Source organism: Canis lupus, chromosome 24 (genome assembly GCF_011100685.1).
Source record: "Canis lupus familiaris isolate Mischka breed German Shepherd chromosome 24, alternate assembly UU_Cfam_GSD_1.0, whole genome shotgun sequence".
NCBI classification, from domain to species: Eukaryota; Metazoa; Chordata; class Mammalia; order Carnivora; family Canidae; genus Canis; species Canis lupus.
In genome coordinates this window covers 26,667,031-26,694,995 of record NC_049245.1, presented here as the reverse complement: position 1 = coordinate 26,694,995, position 27,965 = coordinate 26,667,031, and the positions used below count along the sequence as shown (strand labels likewise).

The 27,965-nt window shown below is 48.2% G+C and overlaps 2 protein-coding genes and 3 long non-coding RNA genes across 10 annotated transcripts; 2 read left to right on the top strand and 3 right to left on the bottom strand.

The window, feature by feature from the left end:
- On the bottom strand, positions 1–2,196 carry LOC106557698. The gene is made up of 2 exons (XR_005377830.1): positions 1,851–2,196; positions 1–97 (listed from the first exon to the last, which is right to left on the bottom strand). It is a non-coding gene; the product is annotated as an uncharacterized LOC106557698 (long non-coding RNA).
- On the top strand, positions 2,116–12,744 carry BLCAP (BLCAP apoptosis inducing factor). The gene is made up of 2 exons (XM_038572276.1): positions 2,116–2,270; positions 10,780–12,744. Exon 2 carries the CDS (start codon positions 10,956–10,958, stop codon positions 11,217–11,219), a length of 264 nt encoding a protein of 87 aa, XP_038428204.1. The 5' UTR covers positions 2,116–2,270; positions 10,780–10,955; the 3' UTR covers positions 11,220–12,744.
- Positions 6,527–8,943, bottom strand: NNAT (neuronatin). Of its 3 annotated transcripts, none has more exons than XM_038572279.1 (3): positions 8,776–8,943; positions 7,772–7,847; positions 6,527–7,544 (listed from the first exon to the last, which is right to left on the bottom strand). In XM_038572279.1, the coding sequence occupies exons 1-3, from the start codon at positions 8,845–8,847 to the stop codon at positions 7,315–7,317; spliced, it is 378 nt and encodes a 125-aa protein (XP_038428207.1). In that variant the 5' UTR covers positions 8,848–8,943; the 3' UTR covers positions 6,527–7,314. The 3 variants fall into 3 exon arrangements, with proteins under 3 accessions (XP_038428207.1, XP_038428205.1, XP_038428206.1); XM_038572277.1 differs by having other exon boundaries at positions 6,529–7,544; positions 7,767–7,847; XM_038572278.1 differs by lacking the exon at positions 7,772–7,847 and having other exon boundaries at positions 6,573–7,544.
- Positions 12,737–21,583, bottom strand: LOC102155891. Of its 2 annotated transcripts, XR_005377829.1 has the most exons (5): positions 21,491–21,583; positions 20,140–20,346; positions 16,046–17,867; positions 14,203–14,303; positions 12,737–13,707 (listed from the first exon to the last, which is right to left on the bottom strand). It is a non-coding gene; the product is annotated as an uncharacterized LOC102155891 (long non-coding RNA). The 2 variants fall into 2 exon arrangements; XR_005377828.1 differs by lacking the exon at positions 16,046–17,867.
- On the top strand, positions 12,931–27,803 carry LOC111092199. Of its 3 annotated transcripts, none has more exons than XR_005377832.1 (3): positions 12,931–20,564; positions 24,280–24,432; positions 25,203–27,803. It is a non-coding gene; the product is annotated as an uncharacterized LOC111092199 (long non-coding RNA). The 3 variants fall into 3 exon arrangements; XR_005377833.1 differs by lacking the exon at positions 25,203–27,803 and adding an exon at positions 24,518–25,035; XR_005377831.1 differs by lacking the exons at positions 12,931–20,564; positions 25,203–27,803 and adding an exon at positions 20,578–21,692.
- The last annotated feature ends 162 nt before the right edge of the window (positions 27,804–27,965 follow it).

Below are 27,965 nucleotides of genomic sequence, written 5' to 3'. Positions count from 1 at the left end.
TTCCAGTGTTATTTTGGGTGTACCTGGCATGGGTGCATTGATCCCTCAGTCCGCAGGCAGCAAAATAGAGAGAGGCCACATCCAGTATGTTTCTAAGCTGGAGGAGGAATGGACATATTGACTTGAATGTGACTTAGGAACTGGACTGGCCATCTTATGACCATGAGCATGAAACCATCATAAGGACAGCAGAACAGAGATGAAATAAACCTGGCAGATGGAATGTCCCTTGATGACACTGCCAAGCCACTCAATTAATCTGCCATTGGGTGGCAGCCTACTTATTTTTTAAGCTAATTGATTTGTTTTTTTTTTTGTTGTTTGTTTGTTTGTTTGTTTTTGTGGACGTACAAAATAAAGAATACAATTCATAAACTCTCCTTGTAACCAAACCCAATGGTGTAATTTCTGTTGTCTACAGCAGTCAGCCCCACTAAGCACTTTCTCTTTCTTGAAACCTCCTCTCTGGGATCCCATGCTCACCTGGTTTTCCTCCTATCCCTCTGGTCATTGCTTCTCAGCCTCCTTTCTTGGCTCCTCCTCCTCTGTTCCTCAAAAATCTACCTTCCCTTCCTTGGGAACTCATCCAGCTCCGTGATCTCATCCATTACATATGTGCCGATGCTACCCAAATATGAATCTCCAGCACAGACCTCTCTTCTGAGCTCATCTCATATAAAAATGCCTATTGACCCTTTCCACCTAGACATTGCCCAGGCATTTCAAACTTGCCTTCTCAGAGCCAAGCTCTGTATCTTCCCCCTCAATCTGATTCTTCTTCAGGCTTCATCACTTTAGTGAAGGGTTCTTGACTCCTACTCAAGGCAAAAACCTAGATGTTCTTGCCATTGCCCCTTAGCACACATCCACATCCAATCTTCCATCCTTTACTTCTCCATCTCTCCGAACCACCAGCCTGAGTCATCATTACTTTGTAGCTGGAAAGCTGCAATAACCTTCTAACTGGTTCCCTCCCCGCCCCCCCACATCTGCTCCCAAGTGTTTTCCAAGCCATGCAACCAGGATTGCCTTTCAGAAATCCAAATTTGTTATCATTCCCCTGATGAAAAGGGCTTCTCGTTACTGTCAAGATAGAAATCCAAATTCGTTTGGTAGCACTACCTGCACTACGCCTTGCTCACCTCTCACCCACACCCTGCTCCTTCCCACCTTATCTGGGACAAGTGGTTCTTGCTGCCTGGAACATTTCCCGTCTCTCTTGCCCTGCACAACTCCTAATTGTCCTTGGTGTCTCAATCTAAATACCAGCTTCTCAAGGAGGATCCACCTCCACCTCGTGCCCCATATTAGGACCTCATTCACTTTCCATAACCCTCCTTACTTTCCCCCACTGCCCTCTCCATGCTGTATACTTACATATCGATTTGGTTAATATTACTAACACAGTGATTCTCTGCTGACCTTCGTTCCTCTCCCCCCCTCCGCCCCCACACTTTCCCCCACTAGACTGTCAGAGCCTTGTGATTACAGCAATGTCTATGCCACACTCTTCGCCTTTAGCACTGCACTAAGAGAGTAAGCCCTCGAGGAACTCAATTAGCTAATAAATGAATCCTGACTCATTCACTCCCCGTAACAACTCTGTGAAGAAGGCATTTCATCAGACCCGGGGAAGCCGAGAGTCGGGGTAGACCAGTTGCCCGGGGTAGAGGGCCCGGGGAGGAGTCGGGTCCTGACCCTAATCAGGTCCTTAGTTCTGAACCCGATTTCTCCGCTCCTGAACTTTGGCCCCTCGGTGAAAGGGCCAGGGAGGGGACGGACTTTGAGCCACGAGGTCCTGCCCGGATGACACGGGGGATCCGCGCAGGGAACCAGAATCCCCAGCTCACCTACGGAGCCTAAGGTACGCCCCCTCGGCGCTCAGCGAGCGAGGATCACAATCTGCTGCATATGCATGAGGGGACCATGAGGCCGTGGTGCTGGGCTGTCCGGGGCGCGCCTGATTAAAAATTCTTCAGGCTTGAAGACTTGCGAGTCCCCTGAGTTACTCACACACGCACAGAAAACTTTTCAAAGGCCCGTCTGAGGCGCACATTGGGGGACATCGGGAGAGGACGACCCCAAATTGTGCTTTATGATCAGGCGTCTGCCAGAGGCAGCCCGACACCCGAAGGGGTCCTCGGCCTGCTCCACTAGAAGACGAAGGGGGCGTCTCCCCGGCTTCCTGCGGCGTCGGTGGCGAGCTGAGGTGGAGGCTGGCTGCGGCAGCGAGGGCGACAGTGGCGGCGGCGCCATGGCAGGGCTCGCAGGTACCGTGGCGTCGGCCCCCTGGGGACGGGATGAGAGGCCCTCGGTGCGGCGGCGGCGCCATGTTGTCCCTTCGGGGTCACCTTAGGCGTCGCCTGGTCCCTTTCGGGGGGTTTCCTTCCGCGCACCCTGGGGGAGCCACCCCTGTGTGGGGTCACGTGATTGCCCTGTGTGGGCCCCCGTCCCCCTCCCCCCCCGGGCCGCGGGGGTTCTTTCCCGGTCTGAGGGCGAGGCCCCGGACCCCTGGGTCTCGTTCCGGCCTCCAAGGTCAGTCAGTGCTCGCCTGTCTGTTCCCGGGACGCGACAGGCAGAGTCGGGGGGCGCGGGGCTGAGGGAGCGCGACTCCCCGCTCCGCGCCCCGGGGGGCCCCTGGCAGGGGGCCCAGTTTCTGAGAGTCCTGCTAACTTGTCCCCGCCACTTCAGTCGCATTTTTCCTAGAAGGGCCGCGGGTGAGAGGGGGCGAAAGTGGTCTCCACCCCAGGCACCCGCTGTGGTGTCCGAGGTGACGGGGTAATAGGCTGACGCTCTGCTTTGAGTCGCGGGTGCCTCCTCCTCTCATAACTTTGTCAAGTCTGTACACCCGATCCCTTTCCTCCAGCATATGTGGGGAGTGGCCCTCAAGGGCAGCCGAGGGAACGGAATGCCCGGCACTCCAGTGGCCTACAAAGAAGAAAGGGGGATGGGGAACAGTTGCTTTGTCGCTACCCCTTCCAAACCTGTGAGTTCTGCCAGGCCTCCACGTCCCTTTTCAACGCTAAACGTTGGGACAGACCGGGGTCTGTCCTAGGGAGGAAATGATCTTTCTGTTTATAGGTTCGGATCGTGCTTTATCCCTTTCAGGGAGCTGGTGTGTTGGGAACAGCTTCTGTTTGCCCTGCCTGACATGGTCCAACCATCCCCTCAGCCTTCTGGACGGCAACACCAAAGCCAGGACCAAAAAACAAAACAAAAACAAACAAACAAACAAAAAAAGTTCCAGCTTAAGTGCTAATGCCAAGTGTTAGATCTTATTTATTTGTTTGTTTTAGATCAGAGACTAATTAATGTCAAACAAATCTGTTAAAAGATTCAGAGCCCTGGTCAGTTTCCAGTGACCGGATCAATTCTCTGTCTGTCATTGGTCTTGTTAGAACTGCTGCCAAAAACAGTTTAACCTTTTATCTGTAATATGTTGTTTCAAAGAGGAATCTGGAAGTCTGGGTTTGGCTGTCTTTTTTTTGTTGTTGTTCTCTTATCTTTGAGACATGCATTCCATTTCAAGCCTGTCACTGTGCTATACCGAGGACCATGTGTTGCCTGCCTCTCTGACTTCCTGTTCTGGGAATGCTCAGGAATCTGGATCCTGCTGGGGTATGGGCCCTGTGGGAGGGAGAAGGGGTGGAGGGGAGGGTGAACGGAATCATTCCCAGAGAAGATGGTGACATGTCTCTGGGGCATATAGAGGAAGTCAGAGGCCACCAGGGAAAAAGTGACTGTTGTTAGGCTAATGTTTTGTGTGTTGTGTGCGAGTTTGTGCACGTTTAAATCTCTGGGGATAATACTGCAAATTCAGAATCTCACTTTAGGTTACTGGCTCCTGAGTAGATACAAGTTTGACAATAGATATCTAGCAAATGGCTCACAGCAAACCTGTTCCCTCATCCAACCCAGGTGTAATAAGCTGCTGTTGCAGCTGAAGCTTAAGAAACTTGTCCCCTCACCCCTTCCTTCAGTCACAGTTCAAATACTCCACAGAGATAGTGTCACAGCAGCCCACACCTTTGAAAGTCATGTTACCTAATTCCCTCTCCCCTCCACCCCCAGCTTAACTGGTTAGGCTAAGACACTAACTAACATCCTTCTTGGGGCATTAGTGCAAGAGTCTTGCCTGTTGGTTGAGTCCTGCAAAGCCATCCCAGTAGCCTCACAACTCATCTGCTGTATGCTTGGTCTTAATGAGGGCAAAGCCTTTTTGGGAGTAGTAGAAACAGTTTAGGAAGAAGGGAGGCCTGTGAACTAAGGGCCCTGCAATAAAACTCTAGTCATTTTCAACTTCTACCATTGCTCACTATCAGAATAAAATGTTTTAACGGTATTGCTTCTGGAAAAATTTTTATAAACAGGATATGTTTGGACCAGACTTCTAGGCACCACACAGGAATAGAAAGTGTGGACACATTCCTTCTCCCTTTTCCAGTGGGTTGTGTTTGCTGCCAGAACATGAGGGTTTGGGGCTGAGGGATGAAGTTGGGGGAGTGGACATTGCACACTCAAGCCCACCCATGTGGGATGTAGGCCACCAGGACAGCCCTTGCCTGGAAGTCTGTCATCTCACCATGCCACGCTCGCTGATGGATGGATGGAGAAGTCCCACAGATGGGCTTCACCAAGATTATCTGGAAAGCCATAGAGCTGCCAGCAGCCTCCCGCCTTTCAAAGGGGGTACAAAAAGCTAAAGGGAGCATGCTCTGTCCGAAACAGCCAGACCCTTCTTTCCATCCCTGTCTATCTGAACCCAGCCACTTTATAACTGGGCTGAGGTTAGAGTATCTGGGACAGTGGGACTGTGGGCACACCTCTTGAAGGCTCTGAGGTGAGGCAGTCTTCACTGAGAACACATGTTGAAATGTTCATAGTTATGTAGGTTTAGTGTGGAAAACCACAGCAACTTCCAGTCTTGAGGCCTGCCAAGATAATGGCTTCAGAAGGGAGGTGTGGGCATTGCCTGCAGATGAGTCACCCTGGGGCAAGAGGAGACCTGCCTCACCTTCAGGCTATAGTGGAAGCTGGAGCCACCCAGCCTAAGGAAGATGGGAGTTTCTGATTATACATCTCCATGGGTCCTGATTGCCACTTTGATGGCAGAATTTTTTTTTTTTTTTTTTCTTTTTTAAGATTTTATTTGAGAGAGGGAGACAGCACAAGCGGGGAGGAAAGGGAGAAGCATGCTCCTCCCTACCAGGGACCCTGGGATCAAGACCTGATCCGAAGGCAGACGCTTAACCCACTGAGCCACCCAGGCGCCCCGGCAGAATGTTTCTAGTATCCTGGAGTTCACTGGGATCTTAACAGCCCATTTACAGGGGGGAACTGAAGGTGAGGGGTTGGTAGGAGTTGACCTGGCCAGGTTGCCTAGGCTGATTGATGACAGCCCAGTACCAGAGCCAAGGTCTGTACCCTCTACCCCTATAATTCTCTGATGCTGTACTGAAGTTCCAGATGCCTCTAAAAGTGCTGACACTGGGTTTTGAAACTTAAGGGGTTGCTTAGAGGAGGGAAAATATCAGGCTCAGGGGGCAAGGTGCTTTGTGCTCCAGAAGTGTTTGTGACAACTGTGACTAAGGGATTTGAGGAAGTGGCAAAAAGGGAAATTTATGGCCCTCCAAATCCTCCCTTGGTGTTGACCCAGGAACAGGTGTGTAGTGACAGGGACACATTAAGCCAGAGACGAGGCTGAACAGGCAGCAGGGCCATTTGGCGAGGCAGTCAGCTGACCATGTGAAAGGAGTCCTGGCTCATTTAAGAGTGAAAGAACAGAGAAAGAGGTTGGGAGCCAAACTGCCAGCCCACCTGCCCACGTACCCTGGACATGGCAGGGGAGAGCCCAGGGCCAGGGACCTGGTAAGCACCCCTAAGAATATAGAGGCTAATGCCAGAAGTGGAGAACTCACTAATGGGGAGAGCTAGAGAGAGGTTCTTGGGGTGTTGGGAAGGAGACCTGGAGAGTAGCAAGGCAGGGCAGAATGCTCTTGTAGTGGTCCTGGTAGGAGTTATAGGGCTTGGAGGCCAGGGGAGGCACCATATTACACCTTTTTCCCAATTCTCAGTGTCTAAGCCAGTGCCCGCCGTGTCCAGTGCTCATTTCCTTGGGGCTTCTGGTTGGAGATAAAGCTTTGTGTTCTGAAGTCCTGATCATCCCCTTGGTCTCTCGTACCCCATCTTGAGGGCTACTCTCACCTTACGCCATCTTTCCTAGTAATTACCTGCTAAGGCCCCTTATTCCAGGACAAGTGAAGGCATCCACCCCCCCTGGGGAGGGGAAGCAGTCCTTTATTCTGAGACCATAAGTAAAGATGTAGACCTTTCTTTTTGGGGTGGGGGAAGTGTTTCTTTATCTCAGAACAGTGTTAAGATGGAACTGGGTGTGTGAGGGTCCCAGCTTATTCCCCTTTTGTTGCCTTCCCTCCCTCTCCCAAGTAGTGTACCCCCTCCACAATAGTGCATTAGCCCAATCTTAGGAGTACGTATTGAAGCCGCAAAAGAAGTCACAAGAGACGACTTTTTGGTGCACCTCCACCACCCCGCAGGGTCTTGGAACACTGTGCGAGATGGGGGAGGTACTGTTTTTTTATTTTTTGTAGAGGTGGTCCCTGTCCTCCAGGAGCTTACAATCTAGCTGGGGAGACACAACTAATGCACACTTATACAATCAGTACAATTAGCGATTACCACGATATTGACCACAACTGCGTGAGACCAGGGAAAGCAAGATCAGTGAGGGGCTGGGGGCTCGGAGAAGGTGTTTTAGTAAAGATGGCATTCATTTACTGGTTGAATAGGTCCAAATTGAGTGACACATTTCTTTGGGGTAGGCTTAAGAGGCAGTGAGGGGGGAAAGGGTACTGAGGGAGCAAAGACAGCAAGGCTGGAATGCACGTGTTGTAGGCAAGGGACAGTGAGAGGGCCTCACTCTGTTTCTTAACCCTCCTCCCTCACTCCTGCCCTCCAGTCCCGCCACACAGGCACGCGGTTGGTGCCTTGTCTGCTGCATCAAGATTCAGGGCTTCGGCTGGTGATGCTGGAATGTCCATTCTGCTGGCTGGTGCAGTTGTCTGGATCTCTGTGGTGGGGCCTGCTGGCACGGCCATGGCTGCGGGGCTGGGATGGCACTGTCCCAACTTGGTCCAGATTAGAATGCATTGCCTGTGCCCAGATCTCGGGGGTATGCTCCCCCCACCCCCCCTTCCCTCTACCCCGCCCAGCAGTCGGAGGGGTGCAAAGGGGTTTGGAAGGGATCTGGTATTGTCATCATTGTCGGTTCTGCTTCTCCGGGGGCCTACCGGCCCCTCACTGACCTTGGCAAATGCTCCTCTGGCGAGAGAGCACAGGGGACTCCCCATTCCTGTGCGGCACTGGCTCCCATGCTGGCTGAGAAGCACAGGAGCACCTGGTGACGAGGCCGCCCAGGGCTGGGGGCTGGGGCCTCAGTTGGGGGCTCGCTGCCGGCGCTCTCCCAACACCTGCCGCCCGGTCCTCGACACCGTGTATGCCAGCTTCTGCAGGGAGTACCTGAACACCTACAGCAAGAGACCCAGGACCAGCCCTTAGAGGCAGGCACCAGCAGCTAGTCTGCAGCACTGCCTGCCCGCCCCCGCCCCACCCCCTACCCCGCCCGCCTGTCGGACTTAGAGAGGCAGGCGCGGGTGCAGCTTGTCCACGAGTCAGGGCAGCTGGAGCTTTTCCAACTGTGCTGAAGGCTGCATGGCAGCAAGCTGATTGGACCCACAACTTAGGTATACCTCACTTCTCGCAATGGGCTGTGTCCCTGGAGGATTTCGAAAAGCGAATCCTACCCAGTAAATGCAGCATTCCAGGAACACCTTAAAGGAAATATGCGATTCCTTTGGCAAAGGATTCCTTTAGCAGGGAATTCTTCCTGCAAGGGGTGCTTTTAGGGTAAATGATTTTATGGGCAAAGTGCTTTCTTTTGATTTTTTTTTTTCATTTTTACAAAGCACTTTGCCTCTATTTGATTTGTTTTTTTAAATAAAGCAAATTGCCCTTTTTTGGAAGTGCTTTTTTTCTTCTCCCATTTTTCCTGCAAAGAACCGTTTCTAATTGTTTGCTTCAGAGCGCTTTTATCCGATTTTTCTCTGTTAGTTCCTTTGTCTGATTTTTTCTGCAATGCGCTTTTTATCTAAATGCATTTTTTCTTCCAAGTGCTTTTGCCTGATTTCTTTTCCTGCAATGCGCATTTTCTCGAATTCATTTTTTCCCGCGAATTACTTTTTTCTAATTCGTTGTGGGTTTTTAGGAAGTGCTTTTTTTTCCCTGAGACGTGCCTTTTTCTAACTTATTTTTGGTTCCACCTTCGCAAGCGCTATATTTTTTTTAAAAATTTCCCTGCAATGCGCAATTTTTTAAGGCGGAAAATTTTTGCTATACGATCGTAAAGTCTCTTCGCAAAACAGAAGTGCCCCGCCTCCCTCCTGGGGTCGAGTTTGGATGTAGCGGGTTTTTCTTACCGCGTTGGTCGCTAAGAGCCTCGGCGATCGTCAGCGGCTGGCGCCCGCCGCGCCCCAACTCTTTGTTCCCGGTCGGGCGCGGGCGCACTGGGAAGGGTCTGCGCGAGGAGGAGGGCGCAGGGAACGCGCAGGGGCACGCGGTGCCAGCCGCGGCACTCGGGCAAGCAGGGACCGCGGCAATAAGGGTAGGATGGGTCCCGGAGGCGGCAATTAAGACGTGGGCCTGCCGGTTAGGGGGCGCGCATCGGGACCCCTCTCCCGCCCAGAAACTGGGCACACTTACCTGCAGCAGCACACGGAATATGTACCAGCCGATGATGAGCAGCTCAGCCGAGGCTGCCGCTACTGCCGCCATGGTTCCGAGAGCGGTGGGTTGAGAGCGAGCGCGGTTCGCCGACGTTCGCCGATCTCTCGGAGTCCGCTGTTGGGCGCACTGCTGCAGCCGCGGTGGCCGCGCCTTAAGTATCCGCCTGCCATCCAAATGCGCATGCGCGGGTTTTTTTTTTGGGGGGGGGGTGGTCCATGAGGAGGGGTGGCCGGGGGCGCTCCTCATTCGCCAGGAGAGGAAAAAATAATCCATCTGCTCTTTCCACACCGACCCCCGCCTCCTGAGTTCCATCTTAGCCCCTTTCCAGAAGATTCCGCTATGCCCGTTTTTAAATTTTAGTGTAAAATGGAGGGGAACTACAACTCCTGAGTAGTAGCGCAAAAGGCTGGAGTAGGGGATGCACGCCTTTTGGCACGGAACTCCTCGGAGCTGTGGCCTGCAAATTTGAGCCCAGTGTCCAGTGACGCGCCAGGACCCACCTTGAGCATGAGTGGAAAACCTAACTTAGGTATCCTCTACTCCGCAGAGGGGAAAAAAAGAAGATGCCCCTTCCCCTTCCCGGAGTCTTGGCTTCATAGGCCCCTGATCAGTGTACTCTTATTCTGATATTTGATATGCCTGTAAGCCCGTGTCCTCTGCTTCACTAGAGTCCCTGAGCACGGAACTTTTCCCTGATTTCTTTGCATCCCCCTTCTTACGGTTACTACAACAGTGACGATTGAAAGGAACTGAACCAGGGCACTGAACTCTAGGCGCAAAAGTGATAGTCCCCGGAATCTACCCTGTGGGAAGGATGTGGGAGGGATTGGCGCCTTTGTGTGCGCGCAAGGGATGAGATGAGCTCTCCGAGAAGTGGTCGGAAAATGCTCCGGGATCATTTCTGCTGGACAGATCTTCTCAACCTCTCTCTTCTGCTCCCCCCGCCACCCCCCCCCCCCTCGCCCCAGGCCCTGATAGGTTTTAACACAGCCAGTGAGGCTCTTTGTACCCGTTGTGCTGGGCGGCTGGAGCTAGGAATGGGGTTTTGCTGCCGCCACCAGAGGGTTGTGGCTGCTGCAGGTCCATTTCCAGGCACAGCGGGAAGACCGCGGTCTGCAAGTTCAGCTCCGGCGCACTGGTGGCCGGCCACTGGAGAGCACCTCTCCAGCAAGCTGCCTAGCCTAGCTCAGGGGCCAACTGGCATTTGCCCCTGTGTGAATAGAAAGTTAATTTCAATTAAAAGCTCACAGAGGTCAGGGTCTATACAGCACCAGCAGCAGATGGAAAGTGTAAGTGATCCAAACGAGGTCAGTTTGGACGACTAAATAGCATGGTGATTTTTTTTTTCTATGTTGACTTTCAAAGAAGTTGGCTGGTTTTGGCAAAATGATGCCGGGCTGCCATCTTAAAACAAGATATTTGGTAGTGTTGCCGCTGCAGCTTCGCAGAGAATTCAAAAATCCAGTCTCTGTGAACTCCAGCAGTGTGGTGCTTTAACTCTCCCCTGAGCACCTGCTGTTGCAGACACTAGATTCAGAACTGAACCCTGTTCTTATCTCGTGGGGGCACAGCACGGAGCCCGTGGCCATCCAGTGGTAACCACAGGGCGGTATTGTGAGGTCTGGGCCCCTTGAGGACGGGCTGCAGCCCCAGGAGGCGATACATGATCTCTGCTGGGCAGGGCCCAGGCAAAGCCAGTCCACTGTGCCAGACCTGCCCGAAGAGCCCTCTGGCCCAACTCCCCAGCAAGCCCAGGGGAGATACCCCAGGAGCTTCCTGAAACGGTGATGTGGAGAGTAGACTTCATGGGTGGGCAGGGAGGAAAGGGCATTCACATTTACTGTTGTTAACCATGATCCATTTTCCCAAATAAGTATACATTCTGTTCCTGTTTTTTTTTTTTTTTTTCTGTGTGTGTGTGTGTGTGTCTGTCTGTCTGTTTTTTGTCTGTCTGTCTGTTATGTTGACTTTTCTCTTCAGGATCCCTGCTGCCTTGGTGATCCCGGGCTGACAGCCAGAGAGCACAGCGGCTCAGCTCCTGGAGAGTGAGGGTTGAAGAAAGCGGAGGGCAGCTGCCTGCGCCCGCTGGCTCCCATTAGGTCGGTTCCTGCAGCGGTGCCCGGTGGCCTTGGTGAAGGCCCTGCCCAGCAGAGATCATGTATTGCCTCCAGTGGCTGCTGCCCGTCCTCCTCATCCCCAAGCCCCTCAACCCCGCCCTGTGGTTCAGCCACTCCATGTTCATGGGCTTCTACCTGCTCAGCTTCCTCCTGGAGCGGAAGCCTTGCACAATCTGTGCCTTGGTTTTCCTGGCAGCACTGTTTCTCATCTGCTATAGCTGCTGGGGAAACTGTTTCCTGTACCACTGCTCTGATTCCCCGCTTCCGGAATCGGCGCACGACCCCGGCGTTGTGGGCACCTAACAGCCTGCTCAGTTAGCTTTCCAAGGAAGCAGAAGATGGGAGGGGAGGCATTGACATAGGTCATAAAGCATTGGAGTTTCAAATCCCGCAGCCCCGCGGGTGCCACATTCCTGACGGCGCCTTTCTTGGCCTGTGATGTTTTATCCTTATAATGTGAATAATGGCACTGACCGGTGCTTTTATTGTAGAGTCCTGTAGTCGTGGGTGGTCTTGTGATTGTGTGTGTTCTGTCCCCATCTCGATTCCCCCCCCACCCTAAGGCTGGCAGGATGGTCACCCCCCTCGCCTCATTCCTGCGAGGAGTCTGCACCCATCCTGGTCAACCGTCCCAGCATGACCTGGGCAGATAAAATGCCAGTCTCATCACCTCTGTGACCCCTCCTTATCAGGGTCTCTTCCCTTCCCAGAATGTTACCCCCTTCAGTCCCTCTCCTGGTTTCCCTTTAGTTCTCTTCTACTCCTTTCCTTTTTGGGGGAGCACCTGTCCAAGACAGGGCTCATTTTTGCACTTATCTCGAATTTAAAAGAGATTGCTGACGCCCGAGAGCCTCGCTTTTTCATCCTCCTTTCCCCAGTCGGCAGCCCAGACAAAAATGTGTCTTGACTGTTTGTTGTCCACAAATTTCCAGTATTTTCTCCACGTCGTTTTTAAGAAAGAAGTAACATACTTGTTGCTCTTTCACCTGGGTGTCTGGGTTCATGCTTACCAGCCCAGGCTCACTTTCTTTGCCCTTCCTCCTGCCTTTCTCAACTGTCCTGAGGAGGGGGGGCCTCCCTCTGTCTCCTGTGCATGCTCTGCAGGATTGAGGTGTGGTGTGTCCACGTAGATGTAGCAGTCCCCAGCCGAGTGAATGGGAGAGTCCTTGTGTGTTTCATAACAGCCATGATCCCCTTGATAGGTGTTTGGGTATTTTTTGGTGTGCCGTGAGTGTGTGTGTGTGTGTGTGTGTGTGTGTGTATACAGATACATGTGTATATTCCTTTTAAAGAAGCTTTATTGAACGTGTTCTGATTTTGAGGTTTAGCAATAGCTAGCTATAGTAGGTGCCGCTACAGTTTTTATTTAGCATGGGGATTGCAGGGTGACCAGCACACTGGACTCCAAGGTGGTTCAGACAAGACAGAGAGGAGCAGTGGCCATCGTCCTCGTGCCAGGAGCTCCTTCAGTCCTGCGCATATAGACTGTATGTTACGAAGAATACACAGGAAGACTTTGTGACTGTCACTTGCTTTTTTGCTTTTTCTGCGCTTCAGTAACAAGTGTTGGCAAACGAGACTTTCTCCTGGCCCCTGCCCACTGGGGACCGGCATGGTTGTCCGTCCAGTCTAAATCATCCATCTTTCTCTTGCCTGAGTGGGAAAGGCGGTGGGCCAGGCAGAGGACAGAACTGGAGGCAGTCCATCTAGGGAATGGGACTATGAGGCCACACTTGTGGAACATTTGGACTGCTATTCTGGAGCTTTTATTTTTGGTGTGTTCGTTGCACAGCTGTTTGAAATGTTTAATAAAGCTTTATAAACTTTACTTTGTGGTTTTATATGGCTGCAGTCCATTTGGGTTGTGGTGTTGGATTTCTACATTGGTGGGGGGCAGGGGATAGCGTGGAGGGGCTGAGTCCTTGGCGCCAGAGTACCTTAGCCCGAAAATTTGATCTGCTCTCTGGAGAGCAGATGGTGGGGTTGGGGGAGGGGGAGCAGGGGGCAGGCCAGGCGGTGAACAGGAGGGAGTCTGAAAGTTTTTAGAGATGAGACATTTGTGTTTCTCAGCTCCCATGGCCTCGCCTGAAACTGTTTCCCTCCATAGGAGATTTGAGTAACCGATCCCTTGACAAACAACTTAGGACAGCTGGAGCTCTAATCGTCAAGGATTTTTTTGGTGCTGCTTTTGAAGTAAAAATAAAGTGAAACCCCTTATGGCATTTCAAGTGGAAAAATAAATAAGGATGGCTTCCAACCAAGGGGCTTAAGGTGATGGCTGGAAGTGCGAGAGTGTGGCAGGTACTGTGGCTGTGACCTTTGAGACAAAGCGAGTAGCTTGTCAGGGATCTGTGCTGAGTGTCCACCTCTCAATCTCTTTTCCTTCTAGAAAACCTCAGTGAGCACTGCTGTCCAAAGCACAGTGCTGTTGTAAGGGTTTATGGAGGTAACCGTTGCGAAAGGGCTTTGGTGATTTCATAGGTCACATGTCTTATCTAGATTTTTAATTTATTGCCATAAAGGTTTGTATTTTCTCCTTCCCCTTTTAAATTTCCCCATTGTCAGTTTGTCCCTTTTTTTCATTCCTAGCATTGCTTGTCCATGCTTTCTTTTTTCTTGACCAAAACTTGCCAAAGATTTATCTATCTTAAAGATATTTTCAAAGACTTGAACTTGTATTGATTATATATGCTGAATATTTTCTGTCTGGTCCTCTTGTGCTTTTACCTCTGAATTCTTCTTTTCTGGATATATTTCATGGTTCAACAAAGTCTTGACAAGCTGCAGAGTCCTACACATGGAAAGGAAGATATATTCAGCAAAAACTGAGCCCTTGTATGAGGCTTGCCGGGGATTTCGGGGCAAGACCCAGGCCTGACCCTCCAGGAGCGCATGATTCTAGCCTAGTGGGGAAGACTTAAGAAAATAGACAATTGCAAATTCCAAAAACAAAACAAGCAAACAAACAGGGCTTTTGTGGCCCCACTCTCCCGTGGAGGCACCTGGATGATAAATGAAGCCAAGATTATTGTTTATTTTGCTCTTCCTCAGAAAGCAGCTTTCTGTTGTAGGTCAAGCCCGCTTAAAAGTTACAAACAGGCCTCCCTCTGAAAGATTTGTGGCCCTTTCCCACAGGGAGCCTGCAGCCCACTCCCCCCCCAAGGTGACTGCCAAATCAGCATTCTGTCTCTGAGGCAGCGCTGCTTTCTACCTTGGCAAGGCAGCACCGGCAAGCACCCTGCCTTCTCTTTCTGAAACACCTTTCAGGAAAATGAAAAGTAGATACCTCTTGGGAAAAGAACAGGGGCACTGGGCCTTCGAAAATCATGCTGTGCGATCCCTCTGGTTGCTGTGGCTTCCAGTGTGAAATGGTTGCTCACAGGGTACCTGGTAACCACAAGACCCCTTGAGGCTTCTGTCAGAACTGCTCTGTGCGCTGCTCTGGACCTCACCTTCCTTATAGATAAAATGTGGTATTTGGAACAAACAGTTCCTAACCCTAAATACTGGGAATCCTTCATAAGGTTCTTAAAGTGCTCCTGGATGCACTTGAGGAAGGTGACTGAGCTCTGGAAAGGTGGCAGTTCCCTTGCAGGACAGCCTGCATCTGCTTTATGATTAAGTGTACCCTGTGAACCTAGATATGCCTCTGTCAGGAAGCCTTCCTGAACTTCATCCCTCTGCCTGAAGATCACTTGCCTAGAGCTCTTTGCTCAACCCTCTGTTGAGTGGCAGTGCTAGTGCTTCTGCTCATCAGATGTCCGCTAAGCAGTGACTCGGTTTCTCCCACCCCTCAGGGGAACCTGCACTGTTATTCATTCAGTCAGGGGATAGGAGTGGGCCTGAGGGCCACACAGAGTAGACAGTGCCTGCCATTAAGGAGTCATCCAGGCTAATGGAAAAGGGTGGGATATTGGGTAAATAATCCCACCAATACATATAAAACTATGAATGGCGGCAGGTGCTATAACAGGAGTCCAAAGGGGGATCTGATGCAAGCCAGGGAGGATTGATGTTCAGGCTGAGACCTGAGGACAAATAAATGTTTGGGCAGTGAACTAATAAATGAGATGTTATTTCTCAGCATTTCATCAAGCATCTTTGTTCTTGAAGATAAAGAAATGGGGCTGAAAGTCAAATGAAGGGCCACCAGTAGCTGGCTGCCCTAGAATCAAAGCCCCAGAAAGCTTTTGGGGATAGAAGTCAGGCTATTCAAAGCTTCAAGAACTGTACTGGAAGATACTGAGGGGCCTGAGGCTGACATGCTAGTGGCGGGCCCCCAAACAGTGCCGAGGAACTCTTCGATTTCCAGCTGACTTGGAAGCATCACAAACAGGGATCTGGTGGGAATAGGGGATGACCCAATCCGAACAGCATTTTTAAGGTGAGATTCTTTCAGCAAGGAACAGGACAGCTAACATTTGAGTAGTGAAGGCTATAGGGCTGTTGAGAAGGCCATTGTCCTGTCTGGCTCCTGAGAAACAAGGAAAAGTGGATCTAAGTAGTGATGGTGGTTGGAGAGATGAAGGGAGGAGAAAGTAAGCTGGGGAGGGAGGAGGATGGAGAAAGGTGATGGAAGGAAAGTTGCCTCCCATGGAACAGCTTCAGGAAAGGAGGCCAGAGAAAGGTTATCACCGGTGTCTAGTCCCCTGCATCCAGTGCAAAGCTCACCCCTCACCCTCTACCCACCCCATAATGGGTGAGAGGGTCACCACTCTGAAAAGAGGGAAGAGCAAAGAAGTGCTCTTCCCAACAAGTACTGTAAGGTGATCCTGACTCAGAGGGGTTTATCCAGCCTCTGCCCAGTACTTTGCCTCACCACTGTCTTCCCAAAAGCCAGAAGAGGGGTAAGTTTGGTCTGCCAAACTTCAGAGAAAGAAGTCAGTATCTTGAGAAAAACTTTAATGATAGAGTGGGCTTGGGGAAGGGAGAAACCTGGCCCACCAATGGCTGAAGACTTCATATGGAAGCCATTGGTCTCCCTTTAACGTATTGGGACTCAAACAGTGGGTGGGAGTAGACTTGGGGAACAGTTTAGGACCAACAGACCTTGAGAGGTGAGCTTCAGGGAGCCCTGGACCCTATGCCCCCGCCTTTGTGACCACACCTCCTGGAGCCTGTTTCCTCACCTGTAAAATGGACATCTTAACATCCACCGTAGCCTGGCTCAAGATGCAGTCTTCACAAATGTTATTCCCTTTCTTCTTTGGCCGTCCACCTCTAACCCTTATTGGGCTCAAGCCTCTTAGGGATGTGATCTGATCATCCAACTCTCCTGCTCATTTGTTCATGCTAAAGCATTTGTCAGGCCCTGTGCCAAGCTTTGAGAAGCTGATGCAGAACAAGACCATGCTGTCCTTGAGCTCAGCCCAGCAGGAAGGAGGCACCCTAGCAGCCCAATAGGCAGATCTTTGGAGTGCCAGATCTGGCCTCTCACCTCTTTTCTTGGGCAGCTGTGGGGAGTCTACACTTGGCCAGCTTAGCACTTCTGCCAAAGCTAAACCCTCAGCCAATTCCCTGCCCCACACTGGTGGTTGCAGCCCTCTAAGGAGGCCCGACCCCCACCCACTTTCATTTCCCATGTGACTTTGTTCTCTTCTGCTCACTCTTCCCAAGGCGTCTGTTCCCTGTATATATGCCAAGGAGGGGACTGCACCAGACCGGAAGTCTTTAACATTTCCAGAGCCATCAGTGAACTTCACCCTTGTTATTTCACTACTCTTGTTACTTCTTAGAGATACAGGGTGAAAGTGTGTTACAATAAGCAAGTGTTTCATGAAAGGATTTTTTTGCATTAAAGACTAAACTTCAAATCTATTGGGTGCAGGATCTGAGAGTCAGGGCACACTTGGGAAGATCCCTGAGGGAAGAAGGCAAACAAAGCCCATCAGTGACTCCCTGTTGCCTGTGCTCCCAACTCAGGTTGGCCATCAAAACCCTGTACAACCCTTGAGGGTGGGCACTTGGTCTTCATCTCTTGACCAGGCATCGCCTGACCAGACCTGGCCGGGAACCTGCTGATTAGCTGGCCAGGGGAGTGGATGGAGGGATGGCTCTAATCTGGGACTTTCTAAGGACTTAGGTGGCCCAGTCCTTCCTACAAGTAAGAAAATTCAGTTTGTGTCCCAGTGTCTCCTTAGCTACTCTGAAGTGACAATATTTTCCAGCCTCCAGATGAATAGTTCATGCACAGAAATCACGGAGACTACTATTTCTCAGATATGTGAGAATAACCTTGTAAAAGGCTCTACAGCCTGGCATGCTCCTGCCAACAGGTGGCTATGAGTCACATGTTCTCTCTGGGCCTCAATTTCCCCATGTGCACAATGAGGCAGTTGGACTAGGTAATCTCGAGTTGCTTTCCAGTTCTAGCATCGCCTTCAGATGCCCTGGTACCTAAGCAGTCATTGGACAGAAGGCGTGGTGACTCCAGGGTCTGGGTCAAGTCCACATCTTGGAACATGGATGAATCTTGGTGATGGCTGCAGCCTCCAGAAGATGAGCTTGGCAGAACTGGCTGGGAGATTTTTCTGCCACTGGCAACATGTCCTGGCAGAGTTGATGCAGGTAGGTTGATGCAGATGAGGGGCAGGGTTGGGCTCTCCCTTCTCTTGTGATCCCTGTATCATGCTTATTTGCAGGATCAGAAGCCTCCAGAACTGGTGGGTGCTGGCTAGATTCAGCCATTCATATTGGCAAAGCGGGTAAACGGTCTTTTCACACACTGTCCTGGGAGGGCTTCCAGAAAGGTTTTCTGCTTCCATTCCTTGAAGTCCTCTCTCTATTTCATTGTCTGTGCCTGGAATCATACTTTCTCATAGCCTTCCAATTCCCCATCCAGGTGGCATGTTCTGTGAGAAGATTGTGGCTCTGATGCCATAACCAGTCAGGAATGGTTTAGCTCAGAGTCAGAGCCATGAGAGTAATTCTTGTCCAAAATTGGGGCTCTGACTATTGAAAGAAAAATATTAATCCATTTCCAGTGTCACCTCAGAACACACACCCAAGTTCAAAACCTATTTTAAAAAGTCAAAAAGGAGATATGAGCCCATTAAAAGCCAGGGAAGAAATGAATTGGATAATTAATGAGTGAATGGAGAACCCCACTAGGGTAAAAAGCAACAAAATGACATCAAGCAGGCAAAGACCAGCCAATCTGACTACATAAAACTAAGTATTTCCAAAGTCAAACCATACCACAAACAGAACCAAAAAGTAATGGGTAAACTATTTGCAGATCCATATGTGTAAAAGGACACAAGCAAACCTTAACAGTAAAAATGCAACCAAGAAGTGTATACCTAAATTGACCTTACAGAAGAGGAAATAGAACTGATTAAAAGTTTTTTTGAGAAAATAATCCACTAATAACCAAAGATCAACAATAAAAAACAATAAAGAGTGATGCCTGGATGGCTCAGATGTTAAACTTCCAACTCATGGTATCGGCTCAAGTCATGATCTCAGGGTTGTGGGACTGAGCCCTGCATCAGGCTCCATGCTAAGCATGGAGCCTGCTTAAGATTCTCTCTCTCCCTCTCCCTTTGCTCCTCTCTTGGAAAAAAAAAAAGGAAATATGAGTTTTCACCAACAAATTAAGGGGGAAAGTTTGAGGATACCAAATGCTGATGAGGATACAGTGGGCCAGGCACTATTATTCAGTGCTAAGGGGACTGTGAATTGGTGTAAACTTTTTGAAAAGTAGTATGAGAGTCAAAGAGAAGGAGCAAGATGAAAGTTTCAAGAAAGGGCAAGTGGCCTATATATTTACACATTTATTGTCTACTTTGTGTCAGGCATGGTGCTAGGTGTTAAAATATGAAAATAAATGAGATATAGCATATCTTGGGCATATAATCAAAGAGGTAAGATACACAGATACTAAAATGATGTGTACTAAGAAGGCCAGAGATGTGCTTGGGACATGAGCAAAGCATGGAGCAGCTAGGATGGGTGGTGCAAATGTGAGGCTTTATAGGAGTATCTGGGGGGTTCTTAGAAGAGATGCCCAAATGAGCAAGAGTCACAGAGACAGAAGTCAGCATCATGAATGAGCTCGTAGATAGTTCAGGGTTGCCAGAGCATGAAGTAAGAAGTAGGGGATGGAGAAGCTGGGACCAGATCACACAGTGCCATGTCTGTCCAGTTGAAGAGCTGGGTCATCTTCCTCTTGACAAGAGGGACCCTTTGAAACACTTTGAGCAGCCAGGTCCCAAGGTGTAAGATTTATGTTTTAGGGTGACTACTCTGGTTGCTTGGAGACATTTGGAGGGGCAAAGACTAATGAGATGATTGTGTTGGTCCAAGTAGAAAGGGCAAGGCCTGAATTAGGGCAGGGGCCAAGAGGATGGAGAGAAGGTAAAGTTAGAAAAACCTAAAAAACAAAACAAAAACAGAAACAAACCTGCTGGCTGACTAATGGGTTAAAGAAAGTCAAGGGTGCCTTCCCTGTTTCTGTCTTGGGTGACTGGGTGGATGAAAGAATACCCAAGAGAAAGGACAGACTTAGGGGCTGGAGGAAGATTGTTGAGCTCAATTTAGGACAGGTTGAATGAAAGGTGGGCATCCAGGTGGAGGTGGCCCACAAGGAGCTAGGAAGAGGGTTTGGATCCAGCGGGAGATTTGAACAAAAGATTTGGTTTATAACTGATTGCGATTGTAGCTGTGGGCTTTGATGAGGAGGATAGCTGGAGAACTAGGGATGAGCTTGAAGGAGAAGGTGCAGAATTCCCAGAGCAGGGCCAGATACTGAGCTGTGATGGGCATTTTAAGAATGGATGCAGGAGAGGACCTGCCAAGGAGACTGAGCAAGAAGGGCTAGAGGAGAAGACCAGAAAAGTGGGCATCCCAGAAACCCAGGGAGGTGAGATTTTCCATGGGTCAGTGTGGCTACTGGTGGGCCCGATGCACAGAGGTCAGGGGAGAGAAGGGCATCTCCCACACCTGGTTTTGGGGTCCTTCGCCACAGCAACTCTGGGGGAGGGATGACCTGGAGTCTGGCCGAGAAAGCAAGAGAGGAAAGGGAGAGCTGGGGCGGGGGGGACAGCAGGGCCCAGGAAGGTGCTGTGTCTTACCCACTGACATTTGGAGGGTGGAGGGCTGTGGGAGCCAAGTTTGAGGAGCAGGAACGGGTCACACAAGGGGCCCCGGGAATCGTGAGATTAAGTGTGGAGGTGAAGGGATTAGCCTTGTTGGTGGAAAGAGGCAAAATTAAATCATGTACATCTTACGAGGTAACTTGATCTCCATGTTCTTCTGGAGGCTTTTTCTCTGCCCTCTGGGCACCGACTACAGCTCTAATTAGCAGTAGTTTCATCCTGCCTCATGTCTGGGGCCATGTCTTCCTCGTTTCTTGTACCTTTTGGCACCTAGCAACAGACAGCGAGCTAGGTAGAGGCAGAATAATTATCTTCTGCTTGAAATCAAATGCCTGAAATGGAGGTTCAGAATTCTGTTTCATCACAAAGGTTTTATGACAATTCCCAGGGAATCAGTGAACAAGGAAATAAAATTCAAGGTTGGGGCTGCCTTGGATGTGAGGCTGTCTGCATCTCAGGAGATACAACCTGTAATCCTCTGTGGGCAGAACTCTACAGTTTACATGGTGGATCATTATGTTTGTCTCATAACCCCATCCTCCCACCCCAGGTGAGGCACACAACTACCACCAGCCCCATTTCACAGGTTAGGAAACAGAGACTGAGGGTGGGGGGGCAGGAGGGAAGGAGAGAGTGATGGACAGTGAAGTGGGTGAAGACCCAGCACAATCTGAAATGCTACATTCAGGGTCTGCTAACACATAGTATCTCCTAGACATTGAATAATTCTCTTCCTTTCATGTTGGAATAGAAGTCAAAGTCAAAAGAGAGCTTTGGTCTAACTGGCTCAGCTCAAGCCTGGTGCCACCCCAATGGGACCTGGGTGGTAAGAAGCAGGAGCTGGAGGAGGAGCCTCTAGCTTCTGTGTGCAAGAGCAGCCCAGATCTCATCACAGCCACATAAAATAGAGAACAGGAAACTACCGTAAATATAACAAGGGGCCTTAGGAGGAATGAGAGATCCTAGAAAGCCTAAACCCTAAGACATCCATCACAAGAAGTAACCAGCCCAGGGGCAGAGAGATATAATAGGAAACCAAGCTCCAGATAAGAGAGGGAGGGGCCTGAATTATACCAGTAGAGATGAAGAGAAATAGATCAGAAACTTGTAGTAGCTAAAAACCAAAAATAATTGTGTGAGTCACTGTCAGGTAAGAGAGGCTAAAGATGAGGGTGACTCCCATGTGCCTTGGTTGGCCCTGGGTTGGTGGCAGGAAGGCCCCTGTGATGAGAAACACAGCATGGGGAGCCAGTGTGAGGAGTGCGGCAGTGTACTCAGATATAGCCAAGGGATCAGGGCCACAGCCAAGTGGAGCCCAGCAGGCACTTGGATCTGGGCTCTGGGGCTCAGGGAGAGATTGGACTGGAAGTACTGGCCCAGGGCCAAGGCCACTTTGAGAGTAAAAGGGAAGCCCGAGAATGAGTAAGATCCCCAGAAAGAGAATGGGACAGGGCCCAAGGTAGAATCATGAGTTACAGTGTCATGTGAGGAGCCAATCAAGGTGAGAGCAGGTGACAAAAGGGAAGGACCTCAGAGATGCGACAAACAACTAGGAGAGGGGTTGCCAGGGCAACCAAGGGAGTGAAACATTCCAAGGAGAAAGTAATCAACTGTTGTCAAATGCAGCAGAGAACTCCGATAAATAAAGTTAGAATATTTTCTTTGGATTTCATGATTAGTAAGTTTTGGGTGACCTTAATAAGAACATTTGGTGGGGAGGGGGGTAATGGAGCATAAACTGAAATAACCATGTGAAGGGGAGGCGATTTTGTCACTAAGTCCTTTGAGGAGTCTGGAAGGAGGACTCGGAGAGGTCAAAGATTAGAGGTGTACGAAAGATACGAGCAGGTTTATAGGAAGACATCAGCTCCCAAGTGCAATAAGCATTGTTGAATGACAAAAGTTTATTCATTCTACATGTTCTAACTCAGTGCCTATTATGTGCCTGGCAGTGTGCCTAACAGCGGGGATATAGGCAGAATCCCTGTTCCCGTGGAGCCTGCGGAGTAGAAGAAGAGAAAGAGACGAATGAAATAGTGGCGCTTATTGGTCCACAACAGGGGCAGGCACTCTAAAGGAAGGAGCCATGTGACAGGCGGACCTGTCCTAGGCTGACTCCAGGAGGCTTCCCTGAGGAGGTGACACTTGAACCAAGTTGTTAAGAAGGGAAAGGAGTTAATTAGAGAAAATTGGGGAAAAGCATTTTGGACGAAAGGAACAGCCTGTGCAAAAGGAGATGAAGCGAGACTAGAAAGGCAGGCAGTGCTGGCTGTGCGGGCCCATGGAGGCCAGGGCTGAGCTCCTGCCCACATCCTGGAGCAAGGGGAGCAGGGCCAAGACCTACTCTGGTATGTCACGGTCATCTGAGACTCTCTGTGCTATGGAGAAATCAGAAGAAGCACAGGGAGACTTAGGGAGACCAGTTAAGGAGTTTTTGTGGTCATGGTAGACAGGATTTAGACACAGTCAACATAGTCTGGTTAGTCTTGGTGCTGATGGAATGAAGTCGGGCAGGGAGAGGAGGTATTCAGAATGACCCCTACATTTCTGGCTTGCCTTACTGGTGAGGTGGCAATGCCATTCTCAGAACTGGAAAGCCCTGGAAAGGGACTAAGTCTGAGAGGCAGACTCCAAGGCTGGTGGTACAGAGCTGAGACATCCAAATGGAGATGGGAAGGGAGTGGCTGAATACAGATATCCAGAGCTCAAAGTAAGAAATTACAGAGATGGGCTCAGAGTTCCTGAGGGATCCCAAATGTGAATTAAAGTAGTGTTAGGTTTCTGGAATATACTGAGGCTATGAAGGGTGGCTGAGGAAGAAGAGGCCAGAAATGGAGCCCAAGAAGCACCAACACTTGGGAGCTGTAAAAGAAAAGAAGGATCTTCCTAGGACACTGAAGAGAAAGGGCCAGAGAGGTCTTTTGGCAGAAGGATGAAGTGATCAGCAGTGAGTATCAGGGGGGTCAGAGTATCAGAGTATGCAGAGAGGTCAGGGGGACAGGGCTGATCTGCGGGCCCCTCCCATGTACAACTGCCCAGGTACCATGGTGGCCCTGCTGATTGGCACCCACCAGGGCCCATGTTCTGAGACCTTTTGGGGACTTTGACCGAGGCAGCTTGGGTGGGGGTCGATTAAAGAGAGAAAGGAAGAGGGAGCAAAGTCTAAGGTTTTTAAATTTTAATGTTAAAGGAAAGAGCAATGATGGCATAAGAATTCTGAGGGAAGCAAGCCTGAGTGATGAAGTGATTAAGGATGGAGACAATTAGTGTGAAATTAGCTCCCAAAGGGGTTGGGATCAAGTACAGAGGTGGATAAACTCGTTTGGGGCAATGTGTATCGGACTGAATTAGGCAAAATTAAATTATATACCTTTCAGAGAGTAACTTATCTCCATGTTCTTTTGGGAGCTTTTATTTGACCTGTGTACTGACTACAGTGTTAATTAGACCCATTGTATTCTGTCTTGTGGCCAGGATTGTGTCTTATTTTTTGTGTTTCTCAGCACCTAGCAACAGGCAGTAAGCTCTTTGGGTGCCAAATTGGTATTTTCTGCCTTGGAATCAAATATCTGAAGTCATTGGTCAAACTTTTTGACCAAAAATAATCCAGGACTTCTCCAGAAGTTACAATGCAGGAAAGAATTGGGGCATTGTCATGAGTGGCAGGGGTTTGGGTGGGTGGATGGGTGCAGAAAAAGTAGAGGAGCAAGCTCCCCTCCCATCCTTGTAAGCTCCATGACTTATGCATGTTTATATTCATCATCCCAAGTGACCTTCATATCCCCACCCCACCCCCAGCCATGAGACAGAGCATTACCCAATTTAACAGAGGAGGAAACCGAAGCCAGAGGAGGAAGTGCCTTACTGACACAGCACACGTGGCGGGAACTAGGTTCAGACCTCAGTCATCTAGTGTAACAGTCCTTCCTAGGACCAGGCTAAGCTGGAGAGAAAGAGGAAGAGAGGGGGCCCATGAGGTGCAGGTGGAGATTCTCTGCAGGTACTTGCAGAAGAGTGGAGGTGTGGTCCAACTCCAGACCTACCGGATATTAAAGCATCGAACCAAACCACAGCGATGAAATCCACAGTGCTAGCACAAAAGCAGGTAGCACTCTTGCGTAAGCACCCCCGCTGCATGAATGATAAGTACATTCTCTCTTTGAATCTAAAACTTATGTATTTTTTAAAATTTTAAGTCTTTAACCCATCCGAAATGTATTATCATGTATGGTATGACACAGAGATCTGATCTGATCTTTTTCCAGATGGATAACCAGCTTGCTAAGCACCATTTATTATCCCAACACCATCTTTTCTCCCAGTTCCCTATGTCTAGACTATTCAGATCTGTTGATCTGTCTACTTCTGGGCCAATACCAGACTTTAATGAGCAGAGCTTTCTTTTACTGCCTGATAAGGTAAGTACCCCCTCTCCTTGGCCCTTGTTCTTTTTAAAAATTACCGTGGTCATATTGCACATTTACTTTTTCATATACATTTCAGAATCAACTTACCAAAGTTCCAGGATAAAAATCTTATTGGAATTTTGAATGGGATTGCATTGAAGGGAAAAGGAACACCTCTAGGATGCCAGTTCTCATCTGTGAACATGATATCTGTCTCTATTTAATCAGAGTCTTATCTCTTGGATTTGATTTTTAATGCCTTTTAATAAAGGTCACCCACCTTTGCCATAAAGGTTTTTCACACTCTTTAACTCAGGTTTATTCCTGAGTACCTTATCTGTTCTGTTGCTTTTGCAAGTGGGAAGAGTTTTCCTTTTCCTCTTCTGGCTTTCCAAATTCTAGTCAATTTACTAATCACTCTGCTTCATTCACAGACACACTCAAAGTAAATGTGCTTTGTCCCTGGGCACATAAATGAGAATACAGCACACATGTAAAGCAGAGCTAATTGGCTAGAAATGAATTAGAATTTTTGAATTAAATTTTAATTATACAAGTAATACATGAATACATTTTCCTTTAAATAAAATTAGAGTGTTACAGAGAAAGTCTCTGCTGGACTCCCCCCCCCCCCCCGCCCCGCCCCATGCCCCCAATCTCTGCCCCAGGCCCCTCCTCTCCTTTAGAGGTTGCTGCTGCTCTTAGCTATTTACTTAAAATATTTTCTTATGCCCATTGAAAGACGTCTTCTGTTCTCTTTTTGTGTGTGTTTCTTTGCACAGACATGGTGTGTACACACTGGAGGTGTTGCTCTCAGGTTAGTGTACCCTGCAAGATTCCTAGTGTAGCTTGTTGCAGCTGGTGACTGGTGGCCATAACCGATTACACCACGTTTGATTTCCTTGCTTCCTGTTAATTGACTGTTAAAATGTTCCCAGTTCCATTCCATTAAGACAAATCTGTGAGAGCATCCTTGTACATTGCCTGTTTTGCACATGTACAAGTGTTTCTCTGGGACAGATACTTGAAAATGGAATTGATGGGTCATAGGGTACATACATCTTGAATTCTAATAGGAACCGCTAAAATGTTCTCCGAAGTACCTTACTAATGTAATCTCCTGCCAGCTGCATATGAGCATCCATTTCCCAGGCTGTTTCCAAGTTTTACATGTATAACCAGTCTGATGAGTGAAAAATAGTATCTTGTTTCCATTTGAATTTTTCTGATTTACCTACAAGACTGAAGTCTTCATCTATTTACTGTCCATATTTATATTTCCTCCTCTGGATTGCTTGTCCACATCCTTTGCCTATTTTTTTAAAGTTTTTTTCTTTTGTCTTTTTGCTATTGACCTTTAGGAGTTCTTTATGTATTTTGAATACTAATACTTTGTTATGTATATTGCAAATGTTTTCTACACTGTGATTCTTGTTACTTAATTATATGGTATCTTTTGTCTCAGAAATTTAAAATTTGATAAATCAAATTTATCAATCTTACTTTTATGTCTTTTTTACAGTCTTATTTAAGAACACCTTTGCTATATGAAGGCCATAAGCATTTCCTATGTTTTCTCTAAAAATTATAGTTTACATATAAATATATATTTAAGCCTTTGTACTATATACACAAACTAAATTCTATATGCATGGATCTTAAGATCTGACTTTAAACTCCCCATTCCCAAATAGATAGGTAATTGTCCTAACACCATTTATGTAATAATATATCATGTCTCCACTGATTTAAAATTGCTACCTTCACCTGACACTAAATTCCAATGCGAGTCTATGTCAGAGCTCTTTCTGGTCCACTGATCTATTTGTCTACTCCTGAGCTTGATAATATGCTTTACCAACTGGCGGGACAAATCCCACCCTCTTTGTTGTTTTTGCAAAATTGCCTTGGTCATCCTTGCATATTTGTCCCACCACATGAATTTTTAAATCAGTCTGCCGGGTTTCAGGAAAAATTTCATTGGGATTACTTTGAGTTTACGGGTAAGTTTGAAGAAAATTGGCATCTCTGGCATATTTGGTCTTCCTACCAGTACACAGTGCCAGGCTACCTCTCTTAGGCCTGGTCTTATATGTCTTCCTGGGAAGTTTTACATGTTCCTCTGGTCAAAGTCTTGAATATTTCTTGATAAATTTATTCCTGGATTTATCTTAGGTTTGGCTGTCACCTGAGAATAGACCTCTCCTTTGTTTGTTTGGCCCTTGTTTTTCTTTATTCCATTTCAACCTGTTTACTAATCACTGTGCTTGGTTTGCAGACACACACACAAAGTAACTGTTCTTTCTCCCTGGCACAAACATATGAGCATAACCAAACACATGGAGCTGGCATAATTGGCTGAAAACAAATTAGAACCGTTTTAAATTATACTTTAATTAAACACGCAGAGCATGAATACATTCTCCTTTTTAAAAGTAGAACAATACCAATATAGCTAAAGTTTCCTTTGGCCACCCTCTGAAACCCTGGTTTCCTACCCCCTCCACAACTTTATGTGTCTCCTTTCATAGAAATGTATAGTAGTCATGTAGATATTTTGAATGGATCATCCCACTTTATGAGGATTTTACTGTAATTATTTCACTCAATCATATATTTTTAGAATATACTCATACAAATGGCTCTTGCTGGTTCCTTTTAGTAGCTGTATTGTATTCATTCCTCTGATAATACCACATTTTCTCTTCTCTAAGATCCTTGGACAAACGCAGTTGCTTTCTTTTCTTTCCTCCATCATAAGCAGCACTGCAGAAAACAGCCTTGCACATGCTTGCTCTGTAATTTTTTTCTGGGATTGAGAATGGAATTTGGGGTCCCAAGGTGTCCACATTTTTAGTTTTAACAGATACTACCAATGTGTCCTCCGTAATTTCTGTATCGTTTAAACTTCCAGTAAGAGGATATGAGAGGACTCAAATCCTCATACCATAAGCAGCTGTTTTAAATATTTGCCAATCTGATGGGTGAAGAATGGAAGCATTTTTTATATGTCGGTAGATATGTTTGCAAGTGAGATTTTCATGGGCACTGACATTTGTATTTTCCTTTTTCTGAATTATCTGTTTATTTTTGCTCATTAAAATAGATGGTTTGTCTTTATCTTATTGACTTGTGGAATTTCCTAATATAACCCAGATATTAATCTCTTATATATACATGGCGAGTATTTTCTTCTGGCTCATCTGTTGCCTTTAACTCTTTGTAGGCTCTTTTAGAAGTTATCAGTTTTGACCTAACCAGATTTATCAGTCTTTTCCTTTATTCCTTTTATGGATATATCACACTTAAGCCTTTCTCACACCTATGGCTTAAATATATTCTGTATTCTTGTCTAATAAATTTGTCTTTATTTGGGTCTTTCATGAATGTGGAATACATTTTTAAGGTCGAAGTGAGGTATGATCTAACCACTCCCCAAATGTACAACTGACTGTTGCCACTCAAGAAACTAACCAGTTCATCCTTTCTCCACGGATCCAGAGTGAAGCTGCCTCACACACTGAGTGACAGCATCTAGGTTGGTG

Bases quoted from the DNA above. Each gene is read 5' to 3' on its own strand.
- NNAT (XM_038572279.1), bottom strand. From the start codon at position 8,847: ATGGCGGCAGTAGCGGCAGCCTCGGCTGAGCTGCTCATCATCGGCTGG. The intron at 7,848-8,775 runs GTAAGTGTGCCC...ATTTCCTTTAAG, and splicing joins TATTCCGTGTGCTGCTGCAG to GTGTTCCTGGAATGCTGCAT. The intron at 7,545-7,771 runs GTGAGGTATACC...CTCTTGCTGTAG, and splicing joins GACACAGCCCATTGCGAGAA to GTGTTCAGGTACTCCCTGCA.
- BLCAP (XM_038572276.1), top strand. From the start codon at position 10,956: ATGTATTGCCTCCAGTGGCTGCTGCCCGTCCTCCTCATCCCCAAGCCC.